The following is a 19,785-nucleotide window of genomic DNA, read 5'->3' as shown; positions in this document are numbered from 1 at the left end:
CTTTGAATTCTATCACTTCAAATTCAAATTCAAAGCACTAATTGAAAAAGATTCATGTTACTCATTCCAGTAACAATAACAATGCTTAGAGAGTGGGCAAGAACTAAATGAAGAAAAAAACATGTTCTAAATGTTCTATATTTAATTCATGAACTTTCAGATTTTCTTGTTTTCTCGGCTGTTTTTTTTTTTATTTATATACATTTCCAAGATTTTCATAAATACAACGAAGGTTATACTTATATTGATATTAGAATAGCTCAGAGCATAGCCGTCTCTCTGCATCACATCATTTACATAACCAAAAACCATCTTTAGCTTGTCTAAAAAGAATCACTGTGAACTCTGTCTGCCTTCTGAGCCTCATTTAGATGTTTTAGCTTTCTGTTGCTTCTCATGCATACCATTCTAGACATGTTTTGCGTTAGAATTAAGCTGAAAAGCTAATAAATATGTATGGCATACTGGGAGGGAATGGGGATAAGGCAGCAGTTGACATGTTGTTGGCTGGAGGATGCAGGGTAGAGGAGAAGGGGAGGAAGACACCAGGGGAGGCTGAGGGACCCGTGCTGGATTCCTGGGATGACCCGTGCTTCTGTGTCTGCCAACCTGCTGCAGAAGAGGAAGTCTGCTGATGCTCCTGTTGCTGCTGCTGGCGAAGGAGGTCATTCAGGACCTGCTTTAGCCTGGACAGAATAAATAAACATGAGATGAGATGAAGGACTTGATAGAAATAAAGAGGTGTGCTATTGTAAACTATGATTTTCACCTTTGTATGTTGTTTTGCTGAAAGGCCAACTGGGTGTAACACTGGTTGAGCTGGTGCATGACCAGGTGGACCTGTGGTGATGACAGGTTGTTGGGTAACACACTGTACTGACCTGTCAGCAGGGTTTGCAACATGTATGAGAGTGTCTGTGGAAGGAGGCAAGAGGTTTATGTTTAACAGGACAAAGTAAAAAGGTAACAAAACAAATACTGGATAGAAAGCTACAGTACCGGCCAAAAGTTTGGACACACCCATCTCATTCAATGCGTTTCTTTATTTTCATGACTATTTACATTGTAGATTCTCACTGAAGGCATCAAAACTATGAATGAACACATATGGAATTATGTACTTAACAAAAATAGTGTGAAATAACTGAAAACATGTCTTGTATTTTAGATTCCTCAAAGTAGCCACCCTTTGCTTACTAGAATATAAGACATGTTTTCAGTTATTTCACACTTTTTTGTTAAGTACATAATTCCACGTGTTCATGAATAGTTTTGATGAATTTACAATGTCAATAGTCATGAAAATAAAGGAAAAACATTGAATGAGAAGGTGTGTCCAAACTTTTGGCCTGTACTGTATGCATGAAGAACAGTGACTGCATTGACAATTCCATGATAACTTCAAATGATAAAGGCAGTTCATACCTGATCTTTTCCTTACATTTAAAAAATAAATAAATTAAAAGCCATAGATATACAGACTGCTTACTTACTGTTTACCAGAGGGAACTCAAATTCACTTAGAGCATTTAGCTAAATGGAAAGTCAATAAAATAGCTCACAGTAGCTTAAGCTGAACGACTCACCACGGACCCTGGTAGTTAGTCCTCTGCCTGTGCAAATCCATTTAATCCTTTTATTGACCAAATGTTGCCGCTGTCACATATTCACATCGCAACCTGTATTAATGGTTTTGATGTAAAGTTTGTGGCAGATGTTTCTGCTATGGCTTTTATTGTTAATAATAGTTTGCAGTTTTTTTAATGCTGATATTGTTTATACCATTGCCTTTTATGGTCTTTTTACGGTGTAGTGTCTTTGAGTACCCTTATGCAAATAAAATGCATTAATATTATCATTGTTGAAATATTGGCAGGCTAGCATTTCATATTTCATGTTGTTTGTTAATTTTCATGTTGTTTGTTAAGTGTGTAAAAATGATAAAGGTCAGTGTGTGTGCATGTATTTGTTTAATGCACCAACCTGCTGGTCCTGCAGGAGAGTCTGACACATGTTGGTGCTGAAGTCCAGCTGTCTCTGCAGCTGGCTGACCTGTTCCTGCCACTGACACGAGCCCTCGGCAAAGGACAGCTCAGAGGCCCAGCGCAGGTTCTCCTGTCGCCTTGTACCTCCATGTTGGCTCGTTGTAGACTGGTTTAAATTCCTGGACTGCTGCTGTTGCTGCTTGGCCTTAGTCTTGTTATGGAGCGATGGATTCCCACTACCTTCACCTGAGAAGGCTGGTGGAGGCTTCAGGTTGCTATAAAAAAACACACAAAAAGTGAGCAGATTATTTTAAAAGACAGACATAGATATCAGTGCAATAGATTTTCTTCTGCCTTCACTTCTTCTGACCTTCCTTGATTCTTCCTGTTGCTGTATGAGCACTGGTTCCTGCTGGAGGAGTAGATGTGGATGTCGTCATCAGAGCTGCTCTCTGCACATTCTTCATGCTCCTCTTCCTCCTCTGCACCCATCTCTGAGTGATAATCATCCTCATCCTCATCGTCATCATCCAGGTGACAGGGAGTGGAACCCCAGGTAGCCATTGTCCTATAGACACATCAACAAAATGGTACAAAATATTGTTGTATATGAAATAACCATCAGTTTTAATCCCTGCTTCAGCTAAAAAAGAAATAACTCTCAGTAACGGTAATCACAACAGCTCTTCCAATATGTTTGAGCAAAGTTCATGTTCGTGTTGTACAATGTTGCTGCTGTGTGGGTTCTGCTCTTCACGTGCAGGAATCTCTCTTTTCTACTTATAAAATATGAAAGTCAGTAAAAGATTGTTTGATTTCTATCCTGGACTAGGTTAGACAGGCTCCCAGAGCAGCATGTCTCCTACCTTTCATCCGTACTGACAGGCTGCGAGGGTGTAGCCAGGCCTTCTGAGTCACCAATCCGCCTAGGAGAGTCACCGAGACCACTTCGTCTCTGGTGTTCAGCCATCAAGGACTCCAGGTGCTTTCTGCGCTGTCGCAGTTCTTCACGCAAGATCTGATGCCGACGCATCTCAGACCATAGCTGCTGACAACACAAGAAAAGAGGAGAATTTTAACTGTAATCTGCTTTAAAAGTACAGATTTTATTGTGACATTTGGTTAATGGTCTGCATTGTGTGCAAGGTAGAGTCTGTTACCTCATTGTCAGTGACCAAAGAAGTAGCTCCTTCTGGGGAAACTGGTTTGAGCACAGCTGAGTTGGTTTTGGCAGCAGAGGAGGAGGATGCCAGGACAGTGGCTGGAGTGGAAACTGCTACTGGAACCTTCCTTAGCAAGCCCTGCTGACTCACTGTGCTGGACACAGATGACTAGAGAGGAAACCACAAAAAAGTTAAAACGTAACATTAGTTAAATAGAAATATGTTGAGGAAACAGCAGGTACACTTGGCTAAAAGTAAAGCAGTCTAATACAAAAGGCCTTTAATAAATCTTACCTATTAAACTGTCCTATTTATTTGTGTGTGTGTGTGTGTGTGTGTGTGTGTGTGTACCTGGAGGTCAGGGCAAGCCCACTGCAGGTCCTGGATCTTGCCTTGGATTTCAATGAGCCTCTGGCGCTCTTCATGGAGCTGCTTCAGCTCCTGCTTCTGCTGACGCAGCTTTTCCTCATACAGCTTCTCTCTGTGTCCGCAATCATTTTGATGCAATGCGAATTAATGGAATCCAAGAACACACAGACAGTGAAAGTAAATTAAGTTGAATATTGTCTGAATATTGTTTTGGGACAAATATACAGACTGTCAGACTGGTTATTAAATACTGTACCTGGCCTTGCTGGAGAGACTAAGCTCTCTGGGATTCTGTTTGGATCCGGACCCCAATGACCCAGCCACAGTTGCTCTGGTATTATTCGGCTGTTGGTGTAAAGCTTCATCCTCATTAGCTGTTGTGCCATCAGTGTCATCACTCTGGAAACAGACAGAAAGACACAATGTACAGTGTTCAGAGTAAGATGATGAGTGAGACATCACACTTTCTAGAACAGAAACAAACAGACACCACCTCAGATGTTTAAAGAAATATCTCATCTAAAAGACTTTACTGCTGTTTGTGAAACACTGTTGGCAGTTGTCCTTGTTCTCAAAGGCTTGTTATTTTATTTTAGGGGTTTTTTCCTATTCCCATAAAAAGGTGAAACTTGTCAGTTTTATTGTAAAACATTTACCCCAGCATACGTTTTAATACTACCAACTGGAGTTGATAAAGTCAAACACTCGTAAATCTTCATATTTAACAACTTTCCCTTCATTTTTCTGATTAAAAAGTAGCAACTTCATCCCAACTATAGAATCGTTAATATCAATTGTGGTCTACCTCACCTGAACCATGGCCACCAGCTCCTGAAGCTGTCGCAGTTTCTGCTTCGCTGTGTGCCGATGAACCTTCTGGGAAAACCCTCCATTATTCCCCAGACTGCTTCTTTGACTGGAGCCCGATGCCTCACTGTCTGGAGCCGCAGCCTGTGCCCCTTCATCATTATCAAGACCGTCTTCATCCTCATCGTCATCCTTCACCTGATTATAGGGGACGTCCCTATTGTACTGGCACTCTAAATGAGAGCAACGATTCAATCAAGCAGAGTTAATTTGTAAAGTTATGTCATTTAAAAGTTGGCCACTTTCCCTCTTCAAACTTTGTATGAACACAGAACTTCAATAATGAGTTCCTCAATCTCCAGATTACAAAACATATGTATGTGAAATTTTTGTTTTGAATTTTATTTCAGATGTTCAAAATGCATCTAGTTATTTATGAAGTTTCTAAAGTATTGAGATTTTATGTCCTAAAGTTTGAAAAGCAGGTTCATCAATAATGCCAATACAATAAACAATTCTCAAGTATCATACAGCATACAGTACAGGCCAAAAGTTTGGACACACCCATCTCATTCAATGCGTTTTTCTTTATTTTCATGACTATTAACATTGTAGATTCTCACTGAAGGCATCAAAACTATGAATAAACACATATGGAATTATGTACTTAACAAAAAAAGTGTGAAATAACTGAAAACATGTCTTGTATTTTAGATTCCTCAAAGTAGCCACCCTTTGCTTACTAGAATATAAGACATGTTTTCAGTTATTTCACACTTTTTTGTTAAGTACATCATTCCACATGTGTTCATTAATAGTTTTGATGAATTTACAATGTCAATAGTCATGAAAATAAAGGAAAAACATTGAATGAGAAGGTGTGTCCAAACTTTTGGCCTGTACTGTATCTCTACACCATTCTGTCTCTGTCAACACAGCGTAAATGAAGACACAGCTTCAAATACAGGGTTGATAATACTGAAGGATAACAGTGAGCTGCAGGGAAATGCAATGTAACTGTATTCAGTTATATTTATGCAAAACAAACATTGTGCCCCCATTCATCTTTCAAGAGAAAATAATTAAATAATACACACAAAATTCCCAAAAGGAAGATTTCCATCAGCAGTAACATGGGTCTGTGTAAGCACGTGTATGAGTGTACCTATGGCTGAGGGGATGTTGAGGCTGCGGAGGTTAGCTGCTGACCGGTTGTTGATCTCACACTCGGTGTTGAGTCTGCCGTCACGGTTGTTAGTGGCGCTGCTCCTGACGCTGCGTCTGTTAGTCAGGCTGTTCAGGTCTGTCCAGTTCCCACTGCGCTGTGGGTTTCTAAAGACAGAAAGCGCAGGGACTGTTATGGATACTTCACAATACAAACAATACAAAGTAGAACTGCACTCACTGTGACCTGATGCTAAACATTGTAACTTGAGCCCAGCAACAACAAACCTTCTCCTGTCATTGGTGCTGTTTAAGTACAATTTATCAATTTTAACACGAGCTAAATCTGTGAATGAAGCAGGGCTGCAACTAATAAAATTAAGTTTTCGTTATCAATAATCATGACCATTATTTTCTCGATTTATCGACTCAATATTTGGTCTATAAAAACAGCAGAAGATTTTGAAAAATGCCAAACACTTCCTCAAGATGACAATATCCAAAGTGGTTTTGTCTAAAAAAAAATAAATTGTATTAATAAAAGCAAAACAAAGTTTTTTTATAGATATATTTGAGAAGCTAAAAAAGGCAAATATTAATTTTGCTTGAATACCCATCTTTTTTAAAGTTTAAATATTTGGATTAAAAAAATAAAAATAACTAATTGTTGGAGCTTTTGTATAATGATAATCAATCAGTCCGTTATTTATTCAGAAAAAAAGAAATACAGTAAATTTATGTGACGAACGCACCTGATGTTAGTTATAGGCTGGCGGTTCTCCTGCTCAGAGTCAAACATGGCCTCAAACATAGAACCGTCCTCTGTCTCATCTTCCTCCTCCTCTTCCTCATCATCGTCCTCTTTCACATTCTCATTGACTGCATCCACCATCATGTCGGAGGTCTGCTCGTAGTACTGAACCAGTTCCCGCAGTTCATTCAGGCGCTTGTGGACCTCCTTTAGCTTCCTGTAGAGAGGATAAATAAACAATGTGGGTGAGATGCAAATATATACAAAGCTAAATAATGAATTAAAGATTCTGTGGCATGCCAGGGCAATGTCTCCATAATTCCCCCCTTAATTAAATTTCATTGTACTGGGTCACCTACAAAAAGCACTCCTACAAAAAGTGGGGGCTGAATGTCTTGTTCAAGAACATTTTAGCAAAGGCTGAAACCCGTCAACACGAGGACATGTAGCAGGTTTCCCAACACCACCCTGTGCTCCACCACCCCCACTCTACACACTGCCCTGCTGCTGATATCCGACCTGCCTATTCAGCTGCTTGTGTTTTTGTGTCTACCTGAGCTTGTCTGTGGAATTGGAGCTGTCCTGGTGTTGCGTGAGTGAAGGATGAAAGGGAGTCGAAGCTGAAGCCCCATTCAAGCAGAGAGCAGATGGACAATCTGAAGATCCTCCCATACTCAGACTACACTGTGTTGACAAGCCACGACCTGAAGGGAAGCACATACAGTTCATCTATACTTTATAGGGGAGAAAAAGTAAAAAGGAAAGAGCTTCAGAAAGACTCTTACATGAGTTATTATTGAGTGTCTGGTCTCTTAGTGAATGCAGTTCCTGCAGGATCTTGTCCATTGTTTGCTTTTTGTCTTGGAGTTCTTGAAGTTTAGTTAGTTTGGCACTGGCAGCTGTTGCCCCCATGTCGAGGCCAGTGTGGGGACCAGAGGCAGAGTGGAGGAGAGGCCTGTGTTGAGGTGGAGCAACAGCCTGGGGAGCCCTCGACCAGCACACCTCTCTAGAAAGGGACAGGGTCTCTGCCTGACGACGGTTGTCTGGCACTGCTTTAGTCTAAAAGGTATAAATAATGGGAAATTTGAACTATAAATTTGTTATTAGACCATTAAAACAGATTTGTTGATTAAAGAAAATAAAGAAAGATTTTTAAAAAGTTGACATGACTTGTGGTAGTGGCAACACAACAACAACAAATATCTTGACATACTAACACTTACATATTGCTGAAATAATATTATTTGCATGAGTCAAATAATAGTTCATTGTGGGAAATATTTGCAGAATTCCAAATACATAGTGTACTGAACCTGAGAGTCATGTAGCTGGTTGTGGAACCGCTGGATCAAATCGTTCAACTCGTCATTCAGTTCTGATGTGATGCTCAGGCCTGATACGCTGCCTGTGGTCTCTGTTACACCTAATGACAACCCCAAATGTCAAAATAATTAAATATAACAACATATTTGTTTATGTTAATCATCACGTATTACTTAGAAACTGTTAACATTTTTACCATCAAATAATGAATAAATATGCCTTCCATTATAATAAAAAAAAGTGATTGCAATTATATTTTCATTAAAAAGGACTCCAGCTGAGTTCTCAATGATGCGTCTCTGTCTAGAAGAAAAGGCACGTATACTACATTTTCTATTAGAAAAACAAACTACTGGTCTGTAAGTGATTATGAATGAGTCTCTGACTGTGTATCTCACCAGTGTCTTCAATCACAGCAAGTGCCTGCTCTGCACTGTCCTGCATGGCCATTAGTGCTTCCTGCCGGCCCTGCAGGGCCCTGAGCTGCTCCTGCTGCTCCAGCATCTTCTTCAGCAGCTCGTGCTGCTTGCGCAGATTCTCCAACTCTTCCTTCTGGTCAGCTCTCACCGTTTCTGGCCTACCACCCTGCAAAATTCACATCCACCTAGCATTACAAACACTGACTCTAACAAAACTGCAATGCATGTCAGCAGGAAAGGTAAAAAAACTGCTTGCCAGGTAAGGACACGGCCTATAAAACTAACCTTAAGGACAAATTGTTTGTTTCCGTGTTCTCTGGTCTGACTTTCAAGGCAAAGTACAATTACCTTATCGTTAGCCTCATAGCATAATTGCCTAAGTCATTTTTTGGCCAAATTGTGATATCTGCCTAACTTTACTCTCCTACTACTGCTGCATCTTTCTGCTTTATTGCCTATGTTCTCAACCTATCAGAACACTTGTTAGAGTCCAAAATCACTTTCTGCCTTAGTCATCTCCTTGACTTAGGCATTTTTGCCGCTACATACAAACCAAACTACATTATTTATATGTAAGAGAAAAATTGCCTTAGTCAGGGCATGTTCTGCCTAAGACACTTTTATCTGTTATGAAATCGATGTGTTTAATTTTTTATGCAAACTTGTTCACACTTCTATTTGAATTTACTGTTACAATATCAATTAAGAATACCAATGGGCTTACTAAAAATTGTGTATTTTCTCGTTTCCTGAAAACGTTCAAATATGACTTAGGCAAATATGCTATGAGGCTAACGTTATACTAATTATGATGACCGTGTGGAGTGCAAATAGAGACCAGAAACGGTCCACAAATGTACACACCGTTGCATTTGAAGCATCTGAGGAGCGGACCTCAATGTTAAGAGAAGTGCTTTCAGCCAGTGAACCAGAGCCCACTGCAGAGTCCAGGGTCCCCACATCATCCTCGTCATTCTCACGTGTCTGTAGAATAGTGGAAAGAACAACTCAGAAACTCAAAGGTAACTAAAAAGGAAAGTTTACAGTATACAATCTTTGCCCAACAATTGTTTATTTTTAAAGTAACAACTTAGTAGCTCAAAATTATTCATAACACAAAATGCTCCCGAAATGCACCATACATGCATGTGCAAACTGTTGAAAATGGTGGGAATATGGGGGGCAAAAAACCTGCAGTAAATTAAATTGCTGCACAACAGAAAAATGTTTTTCTGTGAAATAAGAATATACATTTTTCATAGAAATGCTCAAGTAAAGGCAAAGTGAAACCAAATACAAAACAAAGCCATTCTACAGCGATGAAGGTAGCATGCTACTGAATGACCTCATTTTAGCATCACATGCAATGACTTGACTGTTGGAAGTGTTTCAGGCCACAGAGAAAAACAGCCATTAAAAATATATGTGTGGCAAGCTACCAAGGTAACAACACAAACAGGTTTCATTTAAACCATGAACTTGCTAACAAAGAAGCTCTACAGATGAAAAACCACATTTTACTGGAATCGTATACCTTTGTCTGGCAGCTTGAGAAAAGCAGAAAACTAGATAAATCCTGAAAAAGATCAAAAAGAAACAAATGACAGACTAACCAGCATTTTCTGCAGGAAGCGTAAATAGGACTTCTCCTGCTCCTTGAGGTGGTCGATGAGATGGGAGAGGCGCTCCACGTTGGCTGGCACATCGTTCTTCTCCACCAAGTCGTCCCGCATGGAGCTGGCCTTACTGATGTACTCCCGGATCTGTACCAGTTTGCTCACCACCTGACACCGCACAGACGGAGGAGGGTGATGTATGGGTGTGGGTTTGCAGAAGAGTAAATGAAAAGAAGAAAGAGAAAGACGTAAAGAAAGGTGAGCGAGCATCTGTAGCGACGGCACAGATTGGGCTAAATAAGGGCAGAAAGGGGTTGGGCACAAAACTCACTGGGCACCAGGGGTGGCATATTTATAAATTGCCCTAAATACAGCCTCGTTTCAGCTGCACCAGCTCTCCCTCACTTTCATCCTAGTTCTGCTTTCAGAGTAGCCTAGAGTGCAGTGATACAAAGACGCTGCCATGTGTACATATGGAAAATTAATTTCTTTTTGTAGCTACTTGAGGGCAGCAATAGTTGTCAAAATAACACTGAAATGTCATCACCTTTTAAGCTGATATGGTGAACATGTTAGCACAACAGTTACTTATTCACATAACCAAAAGTCATGGAGCAACATTATCATTCGTGTGGAGTGGTATTTTTTCCACCTGGTCAATGTAAATCCAATAATCACATGCTTTTTTGCTCTGTTTTTGGTCTCTCCCAACTCCTCGGGGAATTATCTGGCTCATTAGCTGCTAAATGCTTCACTCTGTTCACCAGCTAGTCACTAACTGTGTCTGCTGTTTTGTGCCAAGCAGGTAGTGTACAGTGGGGTTTTACAGTTAATTCCCAGCTGCCTGCTGCGGACCAAAACAACACCATGAAAGCAGTGAGTATTTACAAAAACAGTGAAGTTATGAACAAGACAGCAAAACAATGAGCTGAAACTCACTAAAGCTCTATAAAGCTGAGAGGAGATGCAGATTCAGGTGATAAAATCTCTGTTGGTTCATCACTATGAGAAACCTCTTTCACATTGTCACAGTGGTTGTAGATTGTCATTTGATACACGGTCATAGCAAAAACATCAATTACAGCTGCTTTAACTAAAATACTAACATGGTATAAATCTCCAGGACCCCTGGAAAAAACATCTTACAATGCACTTGGTTTAGTTTCTCAAAAACCTGAGTGAACATTGGTGCAGCACTAAAAGGTGAAGAGAGCTTTAGAATATTGCCTGCAACTTTATTCAGATGAGAAAGACTTTACCCATTTTAAATAGTAAAATAAAAAAATATCACGGCAATGTAATGCCAGTCTGTCTGTTGATCTGATCCTCTGACATTTCCAAATCAAAGCTTCCACATATTCAGTGAACAATCTGGTATATGGCACCAAATTGTGGAAAGATTTGTGTATTTTTGAGACCAACACCTCATTGTTCCACTTAATCCTCAGACTTCAAGACATCAAGTGGCAGACTGGAGTAAGAGCTGACTAAAACCTTGGCAACAACAAAACAAAATGTTACCTGGCTGCTGTCTATTCTCGGCTCTCCTCTCCCGTATTCTCTGTGCGAGAAGGGCCCTCTCTCTGCGCCACTGCGGCTGGGCCTTGGAGTATCTTTGCTGGGAATCAAAGGGGTTAATGTATCCCTGAGTCCCGGGCTCTGCTTCTTAGTTTCCTTGGTGATAGCTGGTGTGGCTGGGGCAGAGGAGGAGGGAGGGAGCAGATCCTTGCTTTTGTTAGTGTTTACATGCAGAGGTAGAAAGTTGTAGGGCTTCTTGTTCTCTCCAGCGAACTGACGCTGGTTGTTGGCGGCTGTGGCACGCCCCTGGGAGTCACTGCCGATGCTCCTCTGAGGAAGAAAATAGGACACAAGTCAGAAGAAAGTCACAACTCAAACTCCTGGGAATTTTCTTTTAAAACCTCAGATACTGCTGGTGTTTTTCCATTGTTAAAAAAAACTGTTTTTACATCATTTATTTTGTTCAAAATGCACTGTATACAGCAAAATATGCTGTTACAGATAGTTATGGTCACAGCATGTAAGTATTGATACAAAATCCTCTCCCTAACTTCAGCTTTGTCCACCATGGAAGAGCCTAACTAACATTTACATGTTTTCACTTGTTTGTTTGGCAGTTCTCCCTTTCTCCTCTTGTGTTTTTTTTGTACTGCCACCTCCAACTCCACAGCAGAACAAGGTCAGCCAAACATCAGCCTACGTCAAGCTATGAAAAATATTCTGCTATCACTTCCTCTACTGTCTGCTGTGCCGTGGTACATTGTTACCACGGCAATGCATTGGCATTTTATCACGAACAAGGAATGCAACTTTTTTATTTTTAGTTTTAAACGTTAAGATTTGTATGCCATGTCCCTGAGATTCCACGAAAGGCACTCGTAAAAAGTGAGACCTGACACAATTAGCTGCCTACAATCCAAATCCATGTAGTAAGACAAATATTACATGCAATGTGATCCCATGAATCTCGTAATTGCAGTACTTGAGATTGCCACACATACAAATGCCAGATTTTAAATTGTGTATTGTGTTTTTCCATCTAATCAACAGCTTTACAGAGAAACATACGGCAGCAAATGGGGGCAATATCCAAAACAATTTCTGTTTTAAACCTCTGCTGTGAATAATTTGACACACCAAACTGAGATGCATGTATTTCTGCCGACAGACTGAGCTACTGCCCATACATTCATATACCTTCCAGTGAGTCACTCATGCCACCTAATGCCCAAAAATACATCCTTGATTCTTGTAATATGAAGTAAAAACAACATATTTTCACCTCATCCAGGTCTGTGAAATTGATTCTCTGACGCAGCTTGTCCAGCTCAGCCTGGTCCGGGACAGACATCTGTGTGGTATATTTGATGTGGGGAAAGGAATGAGGAGTGCGTGCTCTCCTGCGACCAGCCCCAGGGGTTGACTCTGGTGAAATATCATTAGTCAGGCGGCTCTCCACCACAGCAGCTGACAGCTTCTTCTTGTTTTTCTCTGAAGACCGGTTGGCTTTCTTCTGCTGAACACCCCAGTCCTGAAGAACAGTAAAAACATTTGCACTAATTATTGCACATTTACTTAAAAAAAAAAGGGCTGATGCAAATTCTGCAAAACACACATATCAGACATCATTAAGATATACAGAGAAACATGGATTTAACAGTTTCAATTACAAACGTGTAGTTGGAAACTGGCTGGATATTAAAGCAGAACGTGTTGAGGAGCTTCTCGAATGACATGATGTGGAAATTAAACAACCAGTCGATTGTTTTCAATAAGGTTCTGACAAGCCCTTACCAGGTTGTTGAGTCTATCTTCCAGACTGCCATTGGTTACAGTCCAGTTGTGCAGCTCTTCTGCACTGTCATCGAAAGGAGTGCCTCCAGTTGCCATGTCAGCCACTTACAGCTTGCTGGAATTCACAACAAAAGGGATACTGGTCACCACACAGATTGAAACCCAAATGTACAAGTCTACATTAAAAACATTATAGAAAAGTGGCATTTCAAAGTCAAGGGACCAGCTTGCTGGATTTCAAAACAAATGGGATTATTGGTCATCACAAGGATTAAAAAACAAAATTATACAGGTCTACATTAAAAACATGAAAGGAAAAGTACATTTGTAAATCAACAAAACAGCTTGCTGGATTTCAAAACAAAGGAGTTACTGATCACCACACAGGACCACAAAACAACAAGCATAATAAGCTTAACCTACATTAAAAGAACAAACAATAAAGGTCAGCAGACTATAGTAAACCCCTACTAACGTAATGGTTAACCTCAGTCCAATTAGTTAGTTGTGGTTCACATCAGTAACAGTAAGTAAAAACTGTACAAACGACACCAAACTTCTTGTGGTCAGTTACATTAGTAAGCTAGTAACGAGGCATTACTCACCACACGCTAACGTTACAAACTGGTATTCTGCTATTATTGACGTTAAGTGACATGCTTTTTAGAAAGGTTACCAGCAACTCTTAATATACTGCATCACATGCGTCATGTCATGTCGTTAACCCTATAAAGCCTGAACCATGAAATAATTGCCAGAAAATTCAATTTTTGTAAAAACTGAGTGCTTATTAACCTGCTGACGAATTTTAAGAAATAAATAAATTGCATATATGAATTATTAATCTAATTTGTATCATATTTGATACATCAGGTCTTTTTGTGCAATTTGTTGCTCACAGTTTGTTTTTCTCGAACTAACAAAAACATATAAACCCTAACATATTTAACCTATTAAGACTTTGACTTTTCCTTTTTCCTCAAACATGCAAAATACATATTTTTTCCATATAACACTACATCATACATCTGCTGATATGAAGTTTTTTAATGCAGCAATGACTGATCCATTCGTGGAACCTGCATATCATTTTTGCTACATCTGGTATTTTTGTGCAATTTGTTGCTCAGTTTGTTTATCTTCAACACATGTATACATCAGGTTTTTGATGATGTAGAGGTCTCAAAAATAACTGTATCTAATATGATACACTTGGCTTTATAGGGTTAACTTTAACTAAAGGCAGCTCTCAAATCACAATAAAGCTGGAAAACATCCGTGCGTTGACGGTAAACCTCCAGGCAGTGGCGGTTCTACACAGGGGCCTACAGGGGCCACTGCCCCTGTGAAGAAGCCCTTGGCCCCTGCTGTGGCCCCTGTGTAAAATTAATAATAAAATGATCAATTTATAACGATGAATGACGGAACAATTCTTACCTATTTTTTGTTCAAACAATATCTCATTGTACACAAAAGGAACCCAGAATGTGCACATTGTATAATAGTTTAATTGTGCAATAAAAGATTGTGTGTATATATATATATATAAAAAAAAGATAATTCTCACTGTACTGCACTTTCAAAATAAAAAAAAGTAATTGTGCACAAAAATGAGAAATGTCATTGTCGTACAAAAATAGTTGTTATTGTTGGTAAGTCTCATTGCTTCAATCAATGTTTTTGTATCTTCCAAATATACTTAAATTAGATTTTTAAATAACCTAAAATAAAGGTTTTGAATGCTTAAATATAATCTTTGGCGTTTTTTAATGTGCCCCTCTGATTAAACACTGGCCCCTCCTTGGCCCCCACAGTAAAACTGGTCTAGAACCGCCACTGCCTCCAGGCTGTTTCAGTGACCTGTCCGTTACCGTTAGCAGCCGTTGGTGGGTTTACCGTTAGCAGCCGTTGGTGGGGTTTGTGTTGTTGTGGCCCGCTCGGATTCCCGTGAAAAAACAATGAGACCTTCCCTCCACCACGCAGCGAGTTAGCGCCAGCTCTCTGTCGCTGCTTCCCGCAGGGACACCAGCTAATGTTAGCCACACGGGCAGAAAGTGCAGTGATAACCTGTCTTGCACGTGTAGTTAACATTTGCTTAAATAAACGTTAGAAATAAGAGGTTACGCACCTAGATTGTTGGAGAAACTTCACCAGCTTAACGTTAGTGACCTAGTTATGTCCTACAATCGCCATGGCAACACGCAATAACCCCGACCAGCACGAGCCAACCCGCCGGATCTCCTTATTTAGACTCTCTACCGAAAAACACCAGCACACTCTGCGTTATATGTGCCGATTAAAGAATCACATGCTAACAAGCAGCGAAAGTGACCAATGCTAATGCTAGCTAGCTAGCTTGCGAACAGCTGCTCGCCACCGAGCTGACTTTAAATGTCTCGGTAAAAGTTGAAGCAAACAAGCACAAGCAGTTCGCTTGTTAACGTCAGCGAAGACAAACTCCAAACTGATCATTACAGGATTTATCGCTCTAATCTAGGGTTTGCAAAACTGTCATGACTGACCAAAATTAGCATGAGCTAATACTGACTTTTAGTTGTTATTTTAAAACTGCGCTTGCTAACTTAGCTTACAGTTTAACATAGGAAGCGTTGGTATTACCATTCAGAGTGAAAGTGAAGAAAGTGTCGTTGCGTAGCAAATCATATATTGCAGTGAAGGTTTTACAAACGGTATCAGACTCTGGTAAAAGCCATTTGATAAATAATAATAATAACGACTCGTCGGTCCCAAAACGCAGCAGTTCATGGATGTGACTGTGGCCTGATATAAACATCCCCTCCAGCAGGTGGCAGTATACAGTTTTTACTACCGGAAGTGGAACTTTAACTGTGCAGGAAAAGCAGAGTCACATCAGGAAATATTATATGAAGGATTGCTAAAAACATCCAGACTAATACAGCAGGGGAGGGAAATAACATTCATGTGGGTTCCAGCTCATTTAGGAATTCAAGGAAATGAAAAAGCAGATAAAGTCGCTAAGGAGGCAGTAAAGAAAGAGGAGGTGGAAATGAAAGTAAAATTATCAAAAACAGAGGGGAAAAGTTTAGTACGGAAGGAAATAAACAATCAATGGAACCAATATTGGAAGAACGGGGCAGTGTAACTGTGGGGAGATGGAGACAGTGGAACATGTGTTGATAGCATGTGCTGGATATGAAAGAGAGAGGGAAGAGATGAGGATCGGACTGCAGAGGGAAGGAATGGAGGGAAATAGTTTCAAGAATTTAATAGAATGTGGGAAAACTAAGGAAGGAAGGAGAAACATCATGAGATTCCTTATCTCAACTGGATTAATTAAAAGATTATAATAAAAGGGAAATGAGAAGGAAATAAAATCCAGCAGATGGCGGTAAATGCAACATTAAGGATGCCCATTGCCATTAAACACCAAAGAAGAAGAAGAAGAAGTAACTGTACCGGAAACGGTGATATTGTCGTGCGGAGTTCGTTTGTGTACCTCGACGTGGAGCTACGTTGTTAAACTGCTGTTGTGAAAACATTAGCTAAGTATTTTTTATTTACACATACTCACTCATCGTCTATCACTGTCGGATTATTTCATTTTTGCCTCCGCACTGAGTGAGTTGTGTCGTCATTTCAGTTAGCCACTTAGCTTTCAAAGCTAACGGGAGCTAGTTAGCGAAGGAAAGCTAACAACATTTTTCCTCTCATCATCCAACACACGGTGTAAAGAATTATATTTTAACACCTGTGGCGTTTTTTTGAGTTACAACTGTTGTAAGCTGCAAAGGACATAATGGGATCGTCCAAGAAACGCAAGGAAAAGAGCCGCGACAAGGACACTGAAGAGCGCCGTCGCGAGCATAAGAAACATCGCCATAAGGACCGAGAGAGAGATGCGGACCGAGATGCGACTCGGGATAAAGAGAAAAGAAAGCGCTCTAGGTCCCGTGAAAGAAGCGGACGGGATGGACGCAGCAAAGGTGAAAGAAGCAGCGGGGAGCCACGAGTAAAGAAGGAGAAAGTTGATCTTGGATATGAAGAAAGCAATGCAGAAGCGGAGCCTCAGTCTGCAAGTGGAGACGCTTCTCTCAGCATTGAGGAGACAAACAAGCTGAGAGCCAAGCTGGGTTTAAAGCCACTGGAGCTAAATGAGAACAAGAAGGAGCTCGGCACCAAAGAGGAACCAATGGTGGCAGAGACCATCAACCCTGCTCTCATTAAGAAGCAGAAAGATATTAGAGAGAAGCTTGCTGCTTTGAAGGAAAAGCGCATCCAGAACCTGAAACTGGGAAAAGTCAAGACCTTAGCAGAGGACGACTGGCTGGATGACACAGCTGCTTGGGTTGAGAGAAGCAGAACGATGGCGAAAGAAAAAGAAATGGCAGAGAAAAGAGCCAAGCTCCTTGAAGAGATGGATGAGGAGTTTGGTGTCAGCAGTCTGGTAGAGGAGGAGTTTGCACAAACCAAAAAGGAGGCATACACGGCTCGAGATCTGAAGGGACTCAAAGTGCAGCACAAGGTAGATTCCTTCAATGAGGGCCAGACTGTCATCCTGACCCTACAAGACAAAGGTGTGCTCGAAGAGGAGGAAGATGTGCTTGTAAATGTGGGGCTGGTGGACAAGGAAAAGGCAGAAAAGAATGTGGAGTTAAAAAAGAAAAAGCCAGATTACAAGCCCTATGAAGAAGAAGAGAGTGTTGATGACATGGTTACATTCAAGAACCACTCTGTACTGTCAAAGTATGATGAGGAAATTGAGGGTGAAAAGAAAAAGAGTTTCCGCTTGAATACAGGGGGCTTTGCTGACGGGGAGCGGGAGCGAGAGCTTCAGGCCATGAGAGAGGCTCTGCGAAATCAGGCCCAAACCTTGGAAATGCCTTCTCTCAGTATCGCCTCAGAGTATTACACACCCCAGGAAATGGTGGGTTTTAACAAGACAAAACGCCGTGTAAGGAAGATCAGGAAGAAGGAGAAGCAGACGACTGCAGCTGAGCTTCTCATTGATGACACTCGCAGCACAGATTTTGGCTCCAGGACACGCGGTCGAGGCCGCAAACAGAACGATAAAGAGGAGGAGGAGGAGGAGGCGGTAAAGGAGGAGGAGATCAAAGTGCCAAATGTCGTCCCCCAAATGTCTGATGACATTAGGACGGCAGAAATGGAGATAAGCGATGATGAAGACTATGCACTTCCTGAGCCAGCTGTAATTGAGGAGGATGAGGCAGAGCAGGAGCTGCAGAAACAACTGGAGAAGCAGAGGAAGCTGAAGCAAAAGCAGCTTCTCAAAGACTCTGGGGAGAAGGTGGCCCAGCAGATTAAAAAGCTTGATAAAGGTGACAATGACGATGATCCTGAGAGGAAGAACAACATTGTCTTCAATGCCACCTCTGAGTTTTGCAGAACTCTGGGTGATATTCCAACATATGGGCTGTCAGGCAACAGAGAGGACCAAGAAGACATTATGGACTTTGAAGAGGAAGAAGAGAAAGATGATGCTGGAGACTCAGACTCAGAAATGGATGAGAATGTTGGATGGAGCACAGTTAACTTGGATGAAGAGCAGAAACAGCCTGATTTCTCCACAGCCTCTGCCACCATTTTGGATGAAGAGCCCATTGTCAACTCTGGTCTTGCTGCTGCCCTGCTGCTGTGCAAAAACAAAGGTCTATTGGACACTGAGATGCAGAAGGTAGCCCGTGTCAGAGCAACAAAAGGCGCCCTGCCCAATGACAACTACTGCATCGAGGACAAGATGGGCTTTGATGACAAATACAGTCGCAGAGAAGAATACAGAGGCTTCACTCAGGATTTCAAGGATAAAGATGGCTACAAGCCTGACGTCAAGATTGAGTATGTGGATGAATCTGGGCGCAGACTTACTCCAAAAGAAGCTTTTAGGCAGCTTTCACATCGATTCCACGGGAAAGGGTCTGGAAAGATGAAGACAGAGAGGAGAATGAAAAAGCTGGAGGAAGAGGCACTGCTGAAGAAGATGAGCAGCAGTGATACTCCTCTTGGGACTGTTGCTTTGCTTCAAGAGAAGCAGAAGTCTCAGAAAACACCATATATTGTGCTTAGTGGGAGTGGGAAAAGTATGAATGCAAACACCATCACCAAATAAGTCTGGGGGGAAGAGTGGATTATCTTTAACACACACATACAGTGATACCTGCATAGAAAGACACACGCACGCGCACACAAACACACACACACACAGAGGATGTTTTAAGTAAAGTAATTGCTTCAATCTCATTTCTAAATCATACAAGCTTCGTTGTTGTAGTAAAGAGTTGTGCATTAAAATTGATTGATTAAATAATCGTTGTATTGCTTTCTTTATGCAAATTAAAAGATGAAGAGTAACTCAAGGTCACAATCTCTCATGATGAGAATATTCTTTCAATGAGAAACATTTACTAAATATAACACCTTTGTGTAGTTTCTTGAACACTGCATATTATTCTGTGGCATGAAGTTAAGAACAAGTTCAGTAACAATAACAGGGTAAGCAGTATTTATCACAAAAGTTTAAATTGCATTCGGGTTCTGATTTAAAAAAAATTTTTTTTAAAGAAATGATAAATAAAATGTAGCCTTTTAAAGTTAAATGTGGTTCACAATGGAACTAATATGGGTAAATAAAATAATGCCAACATTAAAATACTTAATGCTTTGTTTAACAGTATTGTGTAATTATCTTTTTAAACCCAGAAGATTAACTTTTCCACCACTACGGTTTCAGCACAACAGTTAAAATTATGCTTTGATACATAACATGAAGACATTTTTTTCACAAGGAGTGGGCTGATGGGCATGTTTTACCATGCAAATAACATGATGTATGCAAACAAAATGTAACAGTTGGCCTTTGAATTGGGTTTACAAAAAGCA

General features: G+C 40.7%; 2 protein-coding genes across 10 annotated transcripts in view; one reads left to right on the top strand and one right to left on the bottom strand.

The window, feature by feature from the left end:
• Positions 1-19,785, bottom strand: part of pcm1 (pericentriolar material 1) — an 88,629-nt gene that overhangs the window by 9,079 nt on the left and 59,765 nt on the right. For 2 of the 9 annotated variants that reach the window (XM_059342698.1, XM_059342690.1), the window contains exons 1-21: positions 15,529-15,707; positions 12,910-13,024; positions 12,398-12,646; positions 11,119-11,445; positions 9,595-9,765; positions 8,846-8,965; positions 7,961-8,147; positions 7,553-7,662; positions 7,025-7,298; positions 6,793-6,943; positions 6,241-6,456; positions 5,490-5,656; positions 4,328-4,557; positions 3,774-3,916; positions 3,500-3,629; positions 3,146-3,316; positions 2,852-3,033; positions 2,356-2,553; positions 1,984-2,260; positions 770-915; positions 466-686 (exon numbers count right to left, since the gene is read on the bottom strand). In XM_059342698.1, coding sequence (XP_059198681.1) covers positions 466-686; positions 770-915; positions 1,984-2,260; positions 2,356-2,553; positions 2,852-3,033; positions 3,146-3,316; positions 3,500-3,629; positions 3,774-3,916; positions 4,328-4,557; positions 5,490-5,656; positions 6,241-6,456; positions 6,793-6,943; positions 7,025-7,298; positions 7,553-7,662; positions 7,961-8,147; positions 8,846-8,965; positions 9,595-9,765; positions 11,119-11,445; positions 12,398-12,646; positions 12,910-13,005 — 3,766 coding nt within the window. In that variant the 5' untranslated portion in view covers positions 13,006-13,024; positions 15,529-15,707. Of the gene's footprint in view, positions 1-465; positions 687-769; positions 916-1,983; positions 2,261-2,355; positions 2,554-2,851; positions 3,034-3,145; positions 3,317-3,499; positions 3,630-3,773; positions 3,917-4,327; positions 4,558-5,489; positions 5,657-6,240; positions 6,457-6,792; positions 6,944-7,024; positions 7,299-7,552; positions 7,663-7,960; positions 8,148-8,845; positions 8,966-9,594; positions 9,766-11,118; positions 11,446-12,397; positions 12,647-12,909; positions 13,025-14,780; positions 15,708-18,774; positions 18,825-19,785 lie in introns of those variants that run through there. The other 7 variants (XM_059342636.1, XM_059342682.1, XM_059342660.1 and 4 more) reach the window with 6 other exon arrangements.
• On the top strand, positions 16,316-19,458 carry sart1 (spliceosome associated factor 1, recruiter of U4/U6.U5 tri-snRNP). Its single transcript, XM_059342806.1, has one exon. It carries the CDS (start codon positions 16,688-16,690, stop codon positions 19,013-19,015), a length of 2,328 nt encoding a protein of 775 aa, XP_059198789.1. The 5' UTR covers positions 16,316-16,687; the 3' UTR covers positions 19,016-19,458.

This window comes from Centropristis striata, chromosome 1, assembly GCF_030273125.1.
Source record: "Centropristis striata isolate RG_2023a ecotype Rhode Island chromosome 1, C.striata_1.0, whole genome shotgun sequence".
Taxonomy (NCBI): domain Eukaryota; kingdom Metazoa; phylum Chordata; class Actinopteri; order Perciformes; family Serranidae; genus Centropristis; species Centropristis striata.
Note: the sequence above shows the minus strand (reverse complement) of the source record. Positions and strands in the feature narration are given on the sequence as shown.